General features: G+C 52.2%; 2 protein-coding genes across 5 annotated transcripts in view; one reads left to right on the top strand and one right to left on the bottom strand.

Annotated features, from left to right (window-relative positions):
• The window catches only part of ACOT8 (acyl-CoA thioesterase 8), a 12,904-nt gene extending 3,903 nt beyond the window's left edge, over nucleotides 1-9,001 (top strand). Inside the window, exons 3-6 of one of the 2 annotated variants that reach the window (XM_082361816.1) lie at nucleotides 3,137-3,362; nucleotides 6,266-6,423; nucleotides 6,948-7,142; nucleotides 7,594-8,749. In XM_082361816.1, the coding sequence (XP_082217942.1) occupies nucleotides 3,137-3,362; nucleotides 6,266-6,423; nucleotides 6,948-7,142; nucleotides 7,594-7,625 (611 nt within the window). In that variant the 3' untranslated portion in view covers nucleotides 7,626-8,749. The other variant, XM_082361815.1, reaches the window with a different exon arrangement.
• SNX21 (sorting nexin family member 21) lies at nucleotides 8,998-14,388 on the bottom strand. 3 transcript variants are annotated; one of them, XM_082361812.1, is made up of 3 exons: nucleotides 13,784-14,388; nucleotides 13,165-13,343; nucleotides 8,998-10,128 (listed from the first exon to the last, which is right to left on the bottom strand). In XM_082361812.1, the coding sequence occupies exons 1-3, from the start codon at nucleotides 14,043-14,045 to the stop codon at nucleotides 9,454-9,456; spliced, it is 1,116 nt and encodes a 371-aa protein (XP_082217938.1). In that variant the 5' UTR covers nucleotides 14,046-14,388; the 3' UTR covers nucleotides 8,998-9,453. The 3 variants fall into 3 exon arrangements, with proteins under 3 accessions (XP_082217938.1, XP_082217939.1, XP_082217940.1); XM_082361813.1 differs by lacking the exon at nucleotides 13,784-14,388 and having other exon boundaries at nucleotides 13,172-13,312; XM_082361814.1 differs by lacking the exons at nucleotides 13,165-13,343; nucleotides 13,784-14,388 and adding an exon at nucleotides 10,258-10,268.
• Nucleotides 14,389-17,254: the final 2,866 nt, after the last annotated feature.

Below are 17,254 nucleotides of genomic sequence, written 5' to 3' on the forward strand. Positions count from 1 at the left end.
CAAGCTTCCTGCCAGCAAGGCAAAAAGGGAAGCTCTCTTATTAGTTTGTGATGTGACCCTCTACCAGGTACATCAAGATTTATAAACAATGATGGTGCTCCAGTGATATATAGATATATTTTAAAATTTTTTTATTGGAGTACAGTTGCTTTACAATGTTGCTAATATTTTTAATTAAAAGATACTGGGAGGTGGAGGTGTTGGTCCTTGGCCATTTATCATATCAATTCTCTTTCTAAAAGCCCAGTATAGAATGTTAGTCAGTTTGGGTTTTTTGTTTGTTTGTTTTTTGATTAAAAAAAGTATTTCTCAGGGCTTCCCTGGTGGCGCAGTGGTTGAGAATCCGCCTGCCAATTCAGGGGACATGGGTTCGAGCCCTGGTCCGGGAAGATCCCACATGCCGCGGAGCAACTAAGCCCGTGTGCCACAACTACTGAGCCTGTGCTCTAGAGCCCGTGAGCCACAACTACTGAAGCCCGTGTGCCTAGAGCCCGTGCTCCACAACAAGAGAAGCCACTGCAATGAGAAGCCTGCACACCACAATGAAGAGTAGCCTCCGCTCACCACAACTAGAGAAAAGCCCGCACGCAGCAACAAAGACCCACTGCAGCCAAAAATAAAATTTAAAAAAAAAGTATTTCTCTAGATAGGTAGAAGACTGTAATACAGGTGTTATCTGACTTGGTATAGGTTTAAAGCATGGAGAATCTTGAGCAGGAGTCAAAAAACATTATTCTGTAAAGGCAGAGTAAATATTTTAGGTTTTGTGGGCAAAAGCAAGAGCAGATAATATGTAAACAAATGGGCTTGGCTATATTCCAAAAAATGTTATTTACGGCATCAGTTTCCCTATCTTTACAATGGTGATAAGACCCACTTTGCATAGTTAATGTGAGACCAATGTGAGAAAAGATACCTTAGCAACAATAAAAATATTCATAAACAGAAACCTCCATTAAGTAGAGTTGGGAGACCAGAGGGGGGATCGCTCATGCCCTGTAACAATAGCAGAGCCCGACAGGAAAAAGACTCCTTCTTTCTGGCAAGGACTCAGCCAATGAAAAACCATGGGCTCTTTGTTTACTAGGGCCCTCCCAAATGCACTATACTATAGCCCTCCCTTTTCCCCTCTGTAAAAGCGTTCTCCTCTTGCTGGACGGGGACTTGCGTGTGGCTTACCGTGGCTGCAGACCCCGAATTGCAATTCTCTGCTGATCCTGAAGAAACCCATCTTTGCTGGAGAAGTATCTGGCTGTCTGCTTCAGGTCCACATAACTAATGCACTCACTCCATAACTGTATCTCGCTTCCTTCAATATACTGCAGAGCCTACCAGCTCTGTTCCAATACAAATTTTAAAGAACAGGTCTGGAACTCATTCACACTGAAAGGTAAATGACTAGTAACTGAAAATACTGAATTTTAGCTGCAGCCCAAGAATTGGATGACAGCTTTTTTTTTTTTTAATAGTTCATTGATAGGGAAGGGAGGCCTCCTTCCCAGCCCCTGAAGTCAGACTGCTTATGTAGCTGTCTCGTTTCTGGACTCTTGGGAAGCCCTTCTCAAAGGCCTTTGGCCTTGAGGAGCCCCCTTTCTGATTAAAAATGCCCCTTTGGCATTGCCGGCTAACAGACCTGAGCAAACCCGCTGGGCTTCAGGGCTTCATAGGCGTGTTTATTGCTGTTGAATGAGCCCCCAGTGCCTGGCGGGCTCCCCATTTGGATGGGATGGAGGAAGCAGTGCTTCTCTAGACCTGCTTCTTTCATCTCAAAGTTGAAAATCATCCCCAAGACATCCTACCACCTAGATGTCAGGGTTCTCCAAGGTCAGTCTGACTCAGACTAAAGGACTTCAGGGACACCAGGAAGACTCTCTAAAAACCCTCCCCGACCTGTTCGACCTGTTCATTGAGGGTTAATAGTCCTCACGCTGGGGCCAGTGTCTCCTATCCTGCCTTGTGAGCACAGATAGCGAAGGAGAAGGGTCAGGTGACTTCCATTTGCATTAAGGGTGAAGGGACTGACAGTAGGCTTTTCCTGGGAGAATGAATATCAGACAATGGCCAAACCATATATAAAAATAGAACCCTGAGCCACAACTGGTAGCAACTAGCACAGGAAGCCAACCTACTATCTACAAGTCAGGCTTGGAGGAAGTCAGACCACCATTTCTAGCAGCCAGTCCAGGAAGCCAAACCATAGTCCCTGTAATGATCAGCCCCTAATGGCCAGGACTTGATGAATAACTGAGAGCTTCCCTAATTTTTGCCCCTGCTTCCAACTTAGGACTAACTGGGGAAAGCCAAACATGCACCCCTCACCAATTACATAGGCTGCCCTGGTTTTAGTTAGCCTGCCTATCACCATGCCAGCAGCCTCCAAGCAGGGCATACCTGAAACCTTTGTTTTCACTATAAAGCTTTCCCGCTCCTCCGTCTGCCTTTGAGTCTCTGCCAAGCGGAAGTGATTGTGGCTGACTCCCTTGATGCACTAAACTCTGAATAAATAACCTTTGCTTGTTCTCAAAAAAAAAAAAAAAAGAAAGAAAGAAAAGAAAAACAAAAACAAAACAGGCAGCAGGCCAGATTTGCTGACCCCTGATCTAGAAGAATGGTACCAGGTTCATGACAAGATCCCAGTCACAGAGGGAACAAGACAAAAGCTGAGAGTATTTTATTGAACAAACACAGAGCACTTAGTATGTGCCAGATATTATTCTGAATACTTTACAACTCCGAACTAATTTAATACTCATTAAAATCCTGAGAGGTATGAACACTATGATGATCCCCATTTCACAGATGGGTTAACTGCTCAAAGAAGTTAAGTGACTTTCCCAAGGTCACACAGCTGGTGAGTGTCAGAGCCGGGCTTTGAATGCAGGGAATCTGGCAGTGTCCCTTCTGTCCTGTGCTGTTGACGGAGAGGATCTCCACCTGCACTGGGAGCATCCCAATGACAGGGTCTAGGATTCTCTCCCCGGTACCTGGGCTTCGTCAGGCCTCAGTCAGTAGCTACCAAGCAGAAAAGGAATGGAGAACAAGCAACAGAGGGGCCTGTCCAGCCATGGTGATGGTCAGCGGGCCTACGGGGCTCACTTGGGCTCACCGTGTGCTGTGTGCCCTTTGCCTGCTGCAGGGGACCCGAAGGTGCCGGTGCTGTACCAGGTGGAACGGACGCGAACAGGGGTGAGCTTCTCCGTGCGCTCCGTGAAGGCTGTGCAACACGGCAGGCCCATCTTCATCTGCCAGGTCTCCTTCCAGAAGGCCCAGCCCAGCCCTGTGCAGCACCAGTTCTCCATGCCTACCGTGCCCCCGCCGGAAGAGCTGCTTGGCCATGAGGCCCTCATTAACCAGTATTTAAGGTGAGAGACCTCAAGGTCCCAGGACAGTGTTCAAACTGCAGTCGCCACCTGTTAGCAGGCCACGGGGTCCTTTAGTTGATCTCAGCCAGCATTTTAAAAAGCTGGACTAGGGAATTCCCTGGCAGTCCAGTGGTTAGGGTTCTGTGCTTCTACTGCAGGGGACACGGGTTCGACCCCTGGTTGGGGAACTAAGATCCCACAGGCCATGAGGCACGGCCAGGGCGCGGGGAAGCTAGACTAGAAAAGAAGATACTAGAGTGTATTGCCTGTAGTAAGGGTAGGCATCCTTTTGTGAAACGTTAGTTTCAGTTGTGTGTGAGAGCATGTGTGCCCATGGGTGGGTGTTGGATCATGGTGTGAAATGCAGGGCTTCCTATTCAGCCAGCTCAGGTACTGTTACAGTTTTCCTACTGTTTAAATACTGAAATACTTCTATAGTTATTGGTAAATACCTCCCCAGTCCCTGAGTGGTCCCCCTTCTCCTCCAGGGTCACCCATGGTCCAGCAGCCTAGGAGTTAATGCCTGCCAGGGGTGAGGGTCCCTGCCGCAGAGCTGTGGCCCTGCTGCCTTTGCCTTAGTGCATGTTAAATCTTTTGAATGTCACCTGGTAAAATAGGTTTCTTACTCGGATCACAGCTAATAAAGTTGGAAAAATGCTGGGGCAGTAGAAAGAGCTCTGGGTCCTGACACAGGACAAGTCACGTGGATTTGTTATCGCGAGTCCATGTGCCCAACTTGCACAGTGAGGCCAAACCAACCAAAACATCGGAGTTTGGAGCAGAGAAAGGTTTATTCCAAGGCCATACAAGGAGATGGGTGGCTCATGCTCTAAAAAACCCCCGAGCTCCCTGAAGGGCTCTAGAGCGCAGGCTCAATAGTTGTGGCATACGGGCCTAGTTGCTCCGTAGCATGTGGGATCTTCTTGGACCAGGGATTGAACCCATGTCCCCTGCATTGGCAGATGGATTCTTAACCACTGTGCCACCAGGGAAGTCCCTCCTGAAGGGTTTTGGCAAAGCATTTTTAAAAGCCAGGTAAAGGAGGAGGGTCGCAGGGTACATGATCAGCTCATGCACAGTTCTCTGATTGGCTGATGGTGAGGTAAGAGGGCAGCGTCACAGGGGTTAACATTGTTAGTCCTTAGGCTCCAGGAGGCCTGGGGCTGTGTGCTCGTGGTCATCAAGTAGTTAACATCTTTCATTTGGCTGGGGGGGTGTGGTTAGCACCTGTAAAACAACTCGGGAAATGTGCATCATATACTGTTATCTTGGTACTTCAGAGAGTAAAGCAGAGGATATGGGGGAAGGGCCTGTCCCAGGAAGGCCCCATAGGGTCCTGCTCGGGTACAGTTCCCCTCCTCAATCTTGAGGAGAACGGGTTTTGAACAATTAAAGGAATAAAGGTTCAGATAAGGAGGTTAATCATAAACTTGACATAGGTACCCACAGGGTCCAGCTTGGTTATAGATTTGGTCCAGGGCTCCACCTCTATTAGTGCCCACCTGCTGTGTAGCTTTGCTCAACTCCCCAGCCTCTCAGAGCCCTGCTTCTTCATCTAAAAAATGGGAATGGCTGTTTCTGCCCTTCAGACTTCACAGCTCTATCGTAAGGAGAGCCCCGCTGCCTTGTGGTGCTGCAGTCGGGGCTGTCAGCCCGGTGTGATGGAACAGATGTGCATCTGCACCTAGGAAAAGCCTGGGTTCAAATCTAGACTCTGTCCCTGCCAGCTGTGTGAGTTTGGCAAGTTGCTTTTCCACTCTAAGCCTGTGTCCTCCATTGTAAAATGGTGCCAGTCAGAATTTCTACCTTATAAGGCTGCTGTGAGGATTACACAAGATAACAAGGCCCTCAGTGAGTGCTCAGTGAATTGTAGTTACATCACTCTTGACAGAGAGGAATAAGCATAGAGTCTGGTACGCGGTCAGAGCTCCAAAATGTTTGAGAAATGAAAGGAGGACATTGTTCTTAAAGGTCCCTGCATCTAGAGCTGCGTGTCCCATAAGGAAGCCGCTAACCACAGGTGGCTGTATTAAGTTAAATAACGTTAAATAGAATTAATTCAGTTCTGGTCCTGGGTCGCACTGGCCACATTTCAAGCCCTCAACAGCTACATGTGGCTCGTGGCTGCCACAGCGGTCAGTGCAGCTACAGACCATACCATCATCACAGAAGGTTCTGTCAGACAGGGCTCGAAAGGATAGGGATGGAAACGGAAATACCGGGGAAGAGCCTAGGGGCACAAGGGGTGGTCCTTACTGTGGCAAAGGGGCTTCCCTGGAAATGGGCTCCTCCCCCTGGAACACAGTGTCCCCAGTTGCTCAGGGTTAGGTCAGTCAGTCCAAGTAGGGCAGCCTGTTTCCTGAGTGTTAGAATAGAGGAGTGGTTAAGAGTGTGAACCGAGGAGGCAGACTGGCTGGGTCCAAATCCCGCGCCCCTCCACTTCCTGAGCAGGCTACCTGCACCCTCTGTGCTTACGTCACTTATCAGATGGCAGTGATAAGAGCATGGACCTCACAGAGGTGTTGACGGGTGAGTCCATGTGTGTGAAATGCCTGGAACGGGGCCTGTCACAGGGTACACCGCATGACTAGATGATGTGTTGGCTTCTATGCTTTATCTTGTCTCCTCCACAGTATTTACTATGAGGTAGGTGACTGTCATTATCCACATTTTGCAGATGGGAAAAAAGGCTGAGCGATGACTAACTTGCACCAGGCCACAGGGCTCATTAAGTGGCAAAGAAAGGATGCAAATCTATCCTATCTTGCCTGCCAGAGGGGAGGGGAGCTTTGGGGATAAGTCAGGAGTCCCTGTGAAGGAATGAGGGGGGTCAGAAGAGGCGGCTCAGAGGACAGGCTCCCCATCTCCCTGGGTCTCCCCATCCCTCTCCCCTTTACTTTCAGGGACCCTAACCTCCAAGAGAAGTACCGAGTGGGGCTGAACCGAATTGCTGCCCAGGAGGTGCCCATTGAGATCAAGCTGGTAAACGTACCCACTCTGAGCCAGCTGCAGAGCATGGAGCCCAAACAGATGTTCTGGGTGCGAGCCCGGGGCTACATTGGTAAGAGGACCCCATGGCCTGAAAGGAAACGCTCTCCAGGGACCTAGACCTGTACCTCATTTGCCCTTTGTGGCCTTGGGCATGTTACTTCCCCATCTGGGCCTGTTTACTTATCTGCATGATGGGGAGGTTGGCTCAGCCCTTTGCATGGGGAGAACGGGCAGGTGACTATAATCCTAATGTTGGCCCCTTCTGGGGAAGGCAAGGCACCTTGCCAAGATTCTTCCCCAGGTCTCCTGCTAAGCATCAGGTGCCTTTGTGCAAATTGGAAGAAGACACTTTGGGGGTCCAGGGTGGGAGACTTGGGGACTGAAGACTGGATTTCAATCCTCACTTGGACCTGCCCCCCTCCCATCCCTGTCTCCCTTCTCCCCCATCACACACACACACCTTGGGCCAGGTGCCCTTGGGCAGTGAACAGTCTGCACACCTATGCACGGCAGCCCCTTTCTCCCTACCTCCCTGCAGGTCCTGAGCTGTAAAGCCCAGGAGCCCAGGGCTGATGGGGCCGGAATCTGTTGCAGGGGAGGGCGACATGAAGATGCACTGCTGCGTGGCAGCCTATATCTCGGACTATGCCTTCCTGGGCACAGCACTGCTGCCCCACCAGTGGCAGCACAAGGTGCACTTCATGGTCTCCTTGGATCACTCCATGTGGTTCCACGCCCCTTTCCGAGCTGACCACTGGATGCTCTATGAGTGTGAGAGTCCCTGGGCCGGTGAGTGTGGGACCCTGGGGGATGAGGGTGCTGACCCTGGGAGGGCAGGGAGCCTGCTTTCTTGGGTGATGCTGTCCCCCACCCACTTTCTATGGAGCACCACACAGATCACTCACTTCCTCTTCTGCTTCCCTAGGCTGTGGCATCCTTGTCTTCAAAATGACAGGGTGAGGCCTGAGGATGGGACACCTCCTCAGCTCTTAATTTCGGTAACATGCTGGGAATATGATTCATTTTATCTCAGAGACTCAGTTCTAGTCCCAGAACCACTTCAGATTCCCTGTGTGATTTTGGGCAAGTCCCATCTCCTCTCTGAGCCTCTTTCCCCATCTAAACAAATAGAGTTGCATTAAAACAGAGGTATCCAAAGCTGGTGGCCCATCAGACCACCACTTGGGGGAGCTTTTTTGGAACATTCTCCGATTCCATCCCCAAGATTCTGACTCTGCAGGTCTTGAACGAGATCCAGGAAACTATTTTTAAGAAGCTCCCGGGACTTCGCTGGCGGTCCAGTGGTTAGGACTCAGTGCTTTCACTGCAGGGGGCACAGGTTTGATCCCTGGTCGGGGAACTAAGATCCCACATGCTACATGGCGCGGCCAAAAAATTAAAAAAAAAAAAAAGCTCCCTAAGTGATTCTGACAATTAACCTGGTTGAGGGTCAGGGCACTCAGCATTCTCTAAGGGCCCCACCGCTTGGATACTCCTTATAGTGTTGAGAGAAACCCAGACTCGTTCATCAGTGCCTAGTCTCAGAGCCCTGGGTTCCTTTCCAAGGAAGTGCATTTCAAACAAAGAAAAGCCTTGCTTTGTGAAACAGGGACAAAACTTGAGGGACTTTTTATACTCAGGGAAGCGGGGGCTCTCCAGCACCAACAGCATCACAATAAAGGGGCCACCACCTTGAAGTTGGGACTCTCGGGTTCATGTTTGGCCTGATCCTTAAGGCCAAGTTCCTGAGCCTCTCTGGACTTGAGTGGCATCACCTGGAACAGGGGACAAGGCCTGCTTCACTTGGTCACCGTGAGGCCTAAGTGAGCTGTTCTGCATATAAGAGAAACCAGCAGCTCCCTTCCTAAATATCAGACTAAGGCCCTGGGCTAGCACGGGAGAATCTCCACGTGGGGAGGTCGTGGCCAGGCCTTACGGCTCTGCGTCCTGTCCTCCGAGCCCCTTTGTCCCTGAGGGGATGGAGGTGGGGTTTTTGTTGGTTTGTTTGTTTGAATGAATTACCAGCCCGGAGGGCCTGGTTTGATTTATTATAAAGGGAACTGATGGGTTTCCTCACGCAGGTGGCCAGAAGTGGGGCAGATCTGGTTCGCTGAGCTACTGAACCAGACTGTTCTCAGAACGTCTCCCCTTGGGATTTTTTTGAGGAAGCCAGCAGATAATTGAAAGTGCTTTTAAACCATCAAGTGGGATTCCCATGGGAGGAGTTACGCCCTATGACCAAGCATAACAGGCTCCTAAAAGGGTGCTTGGAGATTGGGAGTGACCACAACGCTGAGCGTACCCTGGCATGGGGTGGCCCAACCTGAGCTGTACGTTTTCCAAGGAGGGCATTTGGCTGGGTGGAAGGAAACAGAAGGCCGTTCTCTCCCTTATCTTCGCAGGTGGCTCCCGGGGCCTAGTTCATGGGCGGCTGTGGCGTCGGGACGGGGTCCTGGCTATGTCCTGTGCCCAGGAGGGCGTGATCCGAGTGAAGCCCCGGGACTCAAAGAGCAAGCTGTAGCCAGAGGTACCAGCTTGGTCTGGGGCTTCAAGGATCTCCCTTCTCCCCCGACTCCTGAGGCAGGAGTTACCATCCAGGGCTGGGCCTTTGGTCCTGAACATGGAATAAAGAGACTTATACCAGTGGAGCTGCTGGCCTTTTAATCCCCCTGGGCCAGAACTGCAGGCCTCCCTCCAGCCATCAACGCCAGGACTCCTGGGCCGGAACTGCAGGCCTCCCTCCAGCCATCAACGCCAGGACTCCTGGGCCAGAGTCCCTGGCCCTTAGCCAGGCTGGCTTGGAGGGCCAAGGAAAAGGGACCATTGACCCTGACCTGGGGCACAGCCCCCAGATATTCATAAGCTGGAGAGGCTGCACCAGACTTTCTCCCTGCACCGTCCTAGCCAAAGCTTGTCCTGAGCCCAGCTCAACAGAAGAAGCACATTTCTTCAGTCTGCTACAAATCCTTTGTGGAACTTCTAGGGGTTCCCAGCACCCCTGGTCGCCTCCCAACTGCTGTCCGTGTCCTCATCCGCCCCTACCCCACTTCCCATCCTGGGGCAGTGCCTCTCCCCACAGTGGCCTTAAGTCTAAGTGTGGTTAGTCCAGCACCTCCTTGATGAGAAGTTCTTTGAGACTGGGGGGTGGCGTGGGCGTCAGGCCTGCCTCTTGCAGGGCCTGGAGCTGGGCCTCTGATTGGTGTTTGTCTAGGCCCAGGTGCCAGGAGAGCCGCACGTGGGCCTCCAGAAAGGGGGCCAGGAAAGGGTGAGGGCTCTTGTCCCCCAGCAGCTGTAGGGCCTTCTCACAGCATGCCCGGGCCTCCCCAGGGTCCTCCAGCTCCTGGTGGCACACAGCCAGCCCTGCCAGGGTCAGCAGAGGGCGGTCTGGGCCTGAGGGGACACCCAGCTGGGCCTGCAGCTGCCAGGCGTTGGCCCAGAGCGCCAGGGCCTCGCGGTAGAGGCCAGTGCAGGTGAGGCTCTGCGCCCGCCGCAGCTCTGGCAGCACAAAGAAGTCCTGCAGGTCCGGGGCCTGGCGCAGCTCAGGCACTGCCTGGAGGTGGCCCAAAAACTGCTCAAAGGCCCGGCTGCGGCGGGCGATGGTCTCTGCGGTAAAGTTCCGGCGCAGGCGCTTGCGGGGGAAGGAGATGGCAGCCATGGGGCCCCGGAACTGCCGCTGCAGGTTTCGGTGCAACCGTTCAAAGTCCGAGTATCGGCGGGAGATCTGGGCTGGCTGGCGACCCGGTGGCCCCGGGCCCATCACGGCGAGGGTGTAGAGCTGCGGGGGAGGGTGGGGGTCAGGGCAGGTGCAAGGCGCCCCCGGGACCCTTCCCGCTCACTTCCAGCCCTCTTCCCCCACCTCTTCCCTTCACCCCCGAGGCTGCTGCAGAGCCCAGTCCCATCTTACCTGAGGCTCATCTGAAATGACCCAGGCCCAAGGCAGCATGGGGAGAAAAAGACAGAGATGAGCTTCAGCGCCTGGTCCAGCCGCCCCCTCTGCCCCTCCTAGGGAGTACTCCCTTCCCATAGGGCAGTGAGCTCTTCTGACAGCCCCTCTGGAAAACCAGCCGAGGGCCGAAACCCAGGCCCATCTCTTGGGCCTCTAGAGCCAACCTTTAGGATCAGCTTGGAGCTTCGTTCCACTCTGGATACATAGCCCCACATCCCTGGCCAGGTTACTCCAATCCAGACCCAGAACACAGGTCTTCAGACAGCCCCAGTAGCGACCAGTGTGAAAAGTGCACTGGGACCCAAGTTCTAACCTCAGGTCAGGTGCTCCCTCACTATGTGATGTCAGGCAGGGCAGTCCCCTTCTTGGGTCCACTTCTGACTCTAGTGAATGGAGCTCTGGCCCAGCTCACTGTTTACTTAAGTGTGGGACGTGTGCAAACGTTGGCACCTGGGTGGTTTAGGGGGTATGCACTGGAGTAAATAACACTGAATCAGAGGCAGGAGGTGATGCCCCCACTAATTCTCTGTGAACCTGACTGCACATTGAGAAGCTCTCAGTTTGGTTTAAAAAAGCCCTTTTCATCTCCATTTTTAGAAAAGAGCCAGAAAGAGGCTCTCAGGTCAGGGCCTTCTTCAGGCGGCAGCATCCAGGCAGGGCTTAATGACACTTTCACTGCTTTTATTTTTATGGTTATCTTCTCTTTATGGCAAGTGAGCCTTTCCATATACAGTTGTGCTATAAAGTTGTCTTTTAAACTTATTTTTAAAAAATAGGTTTATTTGAAGAGAAACGTGAAGCACAGAATGGTACAAGTAGCATTTAGATAGGACAAGAATTGTGAGGGTGCTGGAGGTCTGGGAAACACTGAACGAGATGACCACTAAGCTTCCCCCCAGGTCCGAGGACCCAAATATGGATTAATCTGTAATCATGCTGAGCTAACAGGTCTAAAGGGGGGGATTAGCAAGCTTTCAATGTTGAAAGCATACTAACACCAAACCGAGATTTTTCTCTCGAATTTGTTCTGTGAAACTGCCAATATCCTAGCCACCCCTGGTCAGTTAGGTTTGCCTGCTCTATCCTTCCCTTGAAGATTCACAGTGTACATTAATATTCAGGATTAAACAGTTTAACAATAAAGAAACTTATTTTACTCTTGTTCAACTCTGCATTCCCAAAACATATTGCATATTGACTGTAAAAACTTTTTTTTTTTAAAGAACAGTTATTGATATTCCAGGGAACCAGTTTTCTGCTGAACACATTTCAGGGAGCACTGGTCTATAGTGACCCCTTACGCTCATCTAGCTTTTATTTTCATTTGTAATTTCTGGACAAAAACCCATTTTAGATCCATTATCTGATCCTTATACTGTCCCACTGAGATAGGTAATGAGAGTCACTCCATTAACTGAGCACCTACCCTGCGCCACGTGCTGTGCCTAGCACTTCACATCTACTATTTTGTCATCACAACAGCACTGCCAGGAAGCCATCCTTACCTCCGTTTGACGGCTAGGAAGCAGGTCCCAGGAGCGGGCAAAGGGCTCAAAGACCTCCCTTAAGTCACACAGCCGATAAATGGCCCAGCTGGGACTCAAACCCAGGCCGACCTAATTCCAAAGCCTGTGCTCTTAACCCCCAGGAGATGTTAAAGCAGGATTTAGGGTCCCCATTGAACAAAGAGAAGATTTGTTTCCCCAGACCTGGGCCAGGCCAACCTTGGCTCTATCTTGTCATTCTCTTCCCAGAGTTGCCCGCATACTTCCTTGTCTCCCAGCTGCTCCTAGATAACTGATCCTTGGCGCCCCCTTCCTGTGCATGACCCCCAGCCAGGACTTTTGCCACTTAAGATCTGATCATCGGAGTCAATCCCTGCTCAAATGGGAGCAGTCACCCCATGGGCGTGGCCCTTTTTTCACTAAGAGCTGCAGAGAGGGGTGGAGAAGCCCAGATGTGGGACAGGGCTCCAGGCCCCCTTCCTGCTGAGTCAGAAATGGAGGAGGGTGGTGAAGAGGAGGGAAGTGAGAGGCAGGGAGCTGCTGCCGCCATGACCAGCCAGGTCAGGCTGGGTTTCAGGACCGGGACCACCGAATTCACCATGTGTTTCTCCTTTCCACAGCCAGGAAATCAGGGCCTCCTCCCCGCACTGATCTTCACCCCAACCCTACCCATCCCATAAATCCAGTCCTTAGGACAAGCTTATTCTGTACAGGTGTGGGTGCTGGAGAACTGAGTTTCCTGGGTTGTAAAGAGGCTACAACAGGCCCTAGAGGCCAGACATTTTCAACCCAAAGTTAAGTAATAATAATAGAACTACCATTTTATCGAGCACTTCATGATGCCAGGCGCAACGCTAAGGGCTTTCTATGCACCGTCTCATTTGATTTCTGCGACAATTCTGGGCATTATCCCCTTGTTCAGATGAGGAAACAGGGTCGTCAAAGTTTCACAATTCACCCAAAGTCAAACGACTGGTAGTAACTGGGATCCAAAACCCATTTTTCTAACCACTAACCAATGCAACTTGGATCTCAAGTCTGACTCAGATAATATTCTTCCTTGTGTATCTTGCATCTGGCGACGATTTGCAAAACCCAGGGAGCAGGGGACACGCACACTAGTTCTTAGTCTCAGAATCAGGACTCGATAGGTCCATAGTCCCTCAAAAAAGTTTTAAGTCATTTGCCTGAGGATTTGCTCAAGCTACATCCCCTTTCTGGCTTCAGTTTCCCCATCTGTAAAATGGGGCAGCCATTTATAACTACACAGCCAGATCCCCCAGGAAGCTGGCGTTTTCCCTACTTTCTCTTAGCCAGACTTCTAGACTCACAGCCCAGGGATTCCTGGACCCTCACTCACCACGTACTTGGAGGGCGGGTCCTTGACCACGTTGGCGCTGGTCACCTCAAAGAGCAGCCGCTGGGGTACCAGGGTGTTCCGGGACTTCTTCCAGAAATCTTGCAACTGCCGTGTCAGGAGCTGACTGCCCCGCTGCCCATCAGGTGGGGGACTCCGTTCTGCATGAGCACAGGATGGGCCTGGGGCCAAGTTCCACATAAATTACGTGCCCTGACCTCATTCATCCTCCCAACGAATGACAAAGGATTTATCCCCATTTGACATAAATGGAAACGGAGGGCCAGAGAGGGGGCCTGGGGCCAAACACCTGCCCGGCAGACAGTAGATGTTAAATAAATATCTCCACCCCCAAAACATTGCTAGCACATTACTACCATTTGTATCCCAGCCCCTGTACATATCATGCCCTAAACAACCCGGGATGGGAGTGATTTCCCCTATTTGACACAAGGGAACTTGGCTGAGACAGGTGTTGTGACTCTCGCAAGGTCACACAGCCAAGAGGTGGCTGGGGCACTTAAAGAAGTGTCTGCGTTTCGGCTGGATCAGCTCGGGAACGCGGCTGGGGTGGAGGCCTAATCGAGTCCCAGGGTTCCCGCCTCCATCCTCCCGCACTCGCCTGCGTCTTCTCCCGCCTCCCGGTCCCCATCGGGCAGCGGGTCGGGGTCAGCCTCCTCGTCGTCCTCGTCGTCCTGGTCCTCGTCGTCCTCGGCACTGGTGAAGCTCAGGGTGCCGCTGAGGCGGGACGACAGGCCCTCGGCGTCGTCGTCCTCCAGTTCCGAGCTCTCCGGGAACTGCTCGGCCTCGGGGCCGGCCGCTGCCTCCCCGGGGCCGTCGCCGGTCAGGGCGTGCCGCAGCCGGTGCAGGAGCCGCGAGGCCATGGCACCCCGGGGGGAGCTCGCGACGCTGGGTCCCGGGCTGGGGAGGGAGGCGGACCCCAGCCAAGTGCGGGGCGGGGGCGGGGCGGGGCCGGGATTGGGGGTGGGAGGGGCGCCGCGGAGGCCCCGCCCTTGCCTGTGGAGGGTCCCGCGACTCTCCCGGCGCCTCTTTCGCTCTCTGGTGCGGGTCTGCCTCCTGCGCCTCGAGGTGCACTCTGGGGCGCCCCGCTCCCCGGGGTTCTCGTGCAGCCCGCGGTGCCTGGCCAAGGGCAACCGGGCTCCGCCGGGTTCCGCCGGGCCCAGGCCGCTCCGGCCCCTTCCTGCCGCCGCCCCGCCTCCGGCCCCGCCTGCTCCCTGAGCCGCCCGGGAGTCCCGGGCCCTTCGCTCCAGGAGGGATTTGGGAATCCTGGGTAGGCCTGGGCAAGCCCCCGGCCCCCTAAGGGATCGTCCCCAATCCGGAGGGGCCTACACCCTCCTTGAATCCTCCCAACCCTCCGGAGACCCAGGCTGGCCCCAATCTATCCCCAGCACTCTAACTTTCCAGAGTCATTACGCGGCAGTAGGGAGCCCATCTCTCCTGTGAGGAAACCGAGGCCAAGAGAAGCCGAGTGATCTGGGATGAAATCTGACCTCTGACCTCGAGTAGCCTAGGTTTTCTCATATGTAAAACAGGAACAATACGAATTTAAGTACGAATTTTGCACAGAGGAGGGACTAAGAGGATAGTAAGTTATACAATGATTATTGTTTCTACAGTGTTCACAAGCTTTTACAATCTCATTTGAGCCTGCCTCACACATAGGACATAGGCAAACGGGGGAAACTGAGACCCAGAGAGGCTGAGTTACTTTCCCCAAGTCATACAGCTTGCCAGAGGTTTCTGAGTGTAGGGCCCTGCAGCCCAGGTCTCCTGAGTTCCACATCCTGTTCTTTAATCACGCTGCAGGCCTGGTAATCTCAGCAACTCCCCTAGTGAGCTGTGTTTTTATTTTTTATCCAGAGGGCAGCAGTAGGTCAAGAATTTAATTGTCCTTTCCCGTCAAAAGGCCTAGCTATCAGTCCCTAGCAGGGCAGATATTGCTAGTTATACAATCAAACAAGTAAAGTCTCTCTGATGGTAGCTCCTCCCCTTTTTAAATGGCACAGGAGAGAGCGGTGTGGGAATAGCTTTGAATGGAACACATACTCCCTGCCCTCCCTCTGTGCAGAAGGGGCAGGGCTCTCATTTCTTGAAGTTCCACTGTATCCTCCATCCTGTTCTAGGCACTTTACAAGGGGTCACATCTCACCCTCACAACATCCTGGGGAGGAGGCTGTGAGTGGACAAGAATGGTCCATTTTCAAGATGAAGAAACTGAGGCAAATAGACTTTCCCAAAGTCCACAGCTAGGAAATAGGGGAGCTGGGATTTAAGGCCAAGTCTGTGTAATCTCAAAGCTTTAATGACTCTTCATTCAGCTTCCCAGCAGGGTGTTGGGGCAACAAAGACACACCTCATTTGTTCACTCATTCACCACTCACCCATTCACCAAACATTGGCTGAATCTTAACCTGTACTTTGGCAAATGCCTCACAAGTCTGGGTACATAGCAGGTGCTCACAAAACCACGGGTTGTCAGAGCCATGAGGGTCTGGAGGAGGGTTGCTCCGAAATCTGGTCTAGCACCTCCATTTTACAGATGGGTAGTCTGAAGCTCAGTGAAGGAAAGTTACCCTGGGCCATACACACAGGGCCAGAACTAGGAGATCTTTTGAGGTCTTATATTCTCCACTACTCTTAGGCTCTGTATGGATCTCTCCCCACAGCCTCCCTGAGAGATGGTCATCAAACTCCTGTTTGCATACATTCAGTAACAGGAGGCTCATTACCTTCTGAGGCTGCCCGGTCCCATTATTATTCAACCACCACTGTTAGAAAGGTCCTCCTTATATTGAACCAGATGTCATTCCGTTCACTTATTCTTCCAAAGATCATATTATTTTTTGAACACTTGCTAAGTGCCAAGTGCTGGGTGCTGGGGAATGCACTGGCAGGCAGGTAACAGTCTCTGGTCCGTGGAACTTAGAACAGGTCGTGATCCCATGGCGTGTTCAGTGCTATGACTGAGGAAAATACTGGAGACCACCTTGGACTCCTTTGGCCTGGGTACAGGGGAGGAAGGATCCTGGAGGAAGTATTGTTAAAGCCGAGAAAGAGGATAGGGAAGTAGGCAGGTGAACAAGGGGAAGATGGGAGTTTCTGGCAGAAAAAACCCAGCATGTGCAAGGGCCCGGGAACTTTAAAGGGTGGTGGTTGGAGCTTTATTTTAGTCTGAAGAAAGCAGAGCGGCATGCAAGGTGGGAGAGGAAAGGGGATGAGAACAGAAGGGTGAGTGGGACCTTGCTTGGCCACACTGAGTTTCGACCTTATCTATTTCTCTGAATAAATGAAAGAACAAATTAATGAACAAAGGATTGCTGTAAGTTCCACACTCTCTGTTCCAAAGGGATCAAGTGGTTCCAATGTCTGTATCCAAATTGGCATCCCCTGGGGAGCATGGCCCCTTGGCCCTGTGCCTGGCTGGGGGAGGCCTTATTTAGCCTGGCCTGGCTCCACTGAGATTTCCTTGGGAATATCTATGTATAGGGCAAGAGGGCGGCCCAGCTGCCACTGTCCATCTGAATTCCTTGGTGGCCAGCCCCCTTTCACTAGCCCCAGACCCTGTGTTCAGTCATCTCCGTGCTCTTTTTGTTGACTTAGCTACCATCCATAAATGTTGTCTATCCCCCGCAACACCTCGTGTGGACCCTGTACGTTCTCAGGGTGGGCTCGCCTCGGACTTGACTTGATCTGCCCACTCCTTCACTCTCCAGATGGTCAGCTGAGCTCCTCCAGACTTCTTCCTCAAGCTCTAGCAAGGGGCCAGCTGCCCCTTCATCTACTTAGAGAAACTTCCCCCGGTCCCCCTTCCCCCCAAAAAAGTGAATCCCCTAAACCCTTTCCCTGGAGAAAATAAGCTTGAAAGAAGAATCTTCTTTCAATGTTTCTTTCTCCTCCAAGTGCACACCCTGTTTCCTGGACCCCTCTATACATTTCTCCTTCTAGACGGGTCCCCTGAGGACAGTCTGCCCCAACTTCCCCTCAGTCAGTATGAATAAGAATCCCCAACATGACTATAGACCTTTATGATTTACAAAGCTCCCCGGTGAAAAGGGAATAATCATAGTTGCTA

This window comes from Balaenoptera borealis, assembly GCF_965194805.1.
Source record: "Balaenoptera borealis genome assembly, chromosome: 16".
NCBI classification, from domain to species: domain Eukaryota; kingdom Metazoa; phylum Chordata; class Mammalia; order Artiodactyla; family Balaenopteridae; genus Balaenoptera; species Balaenoptera borealis.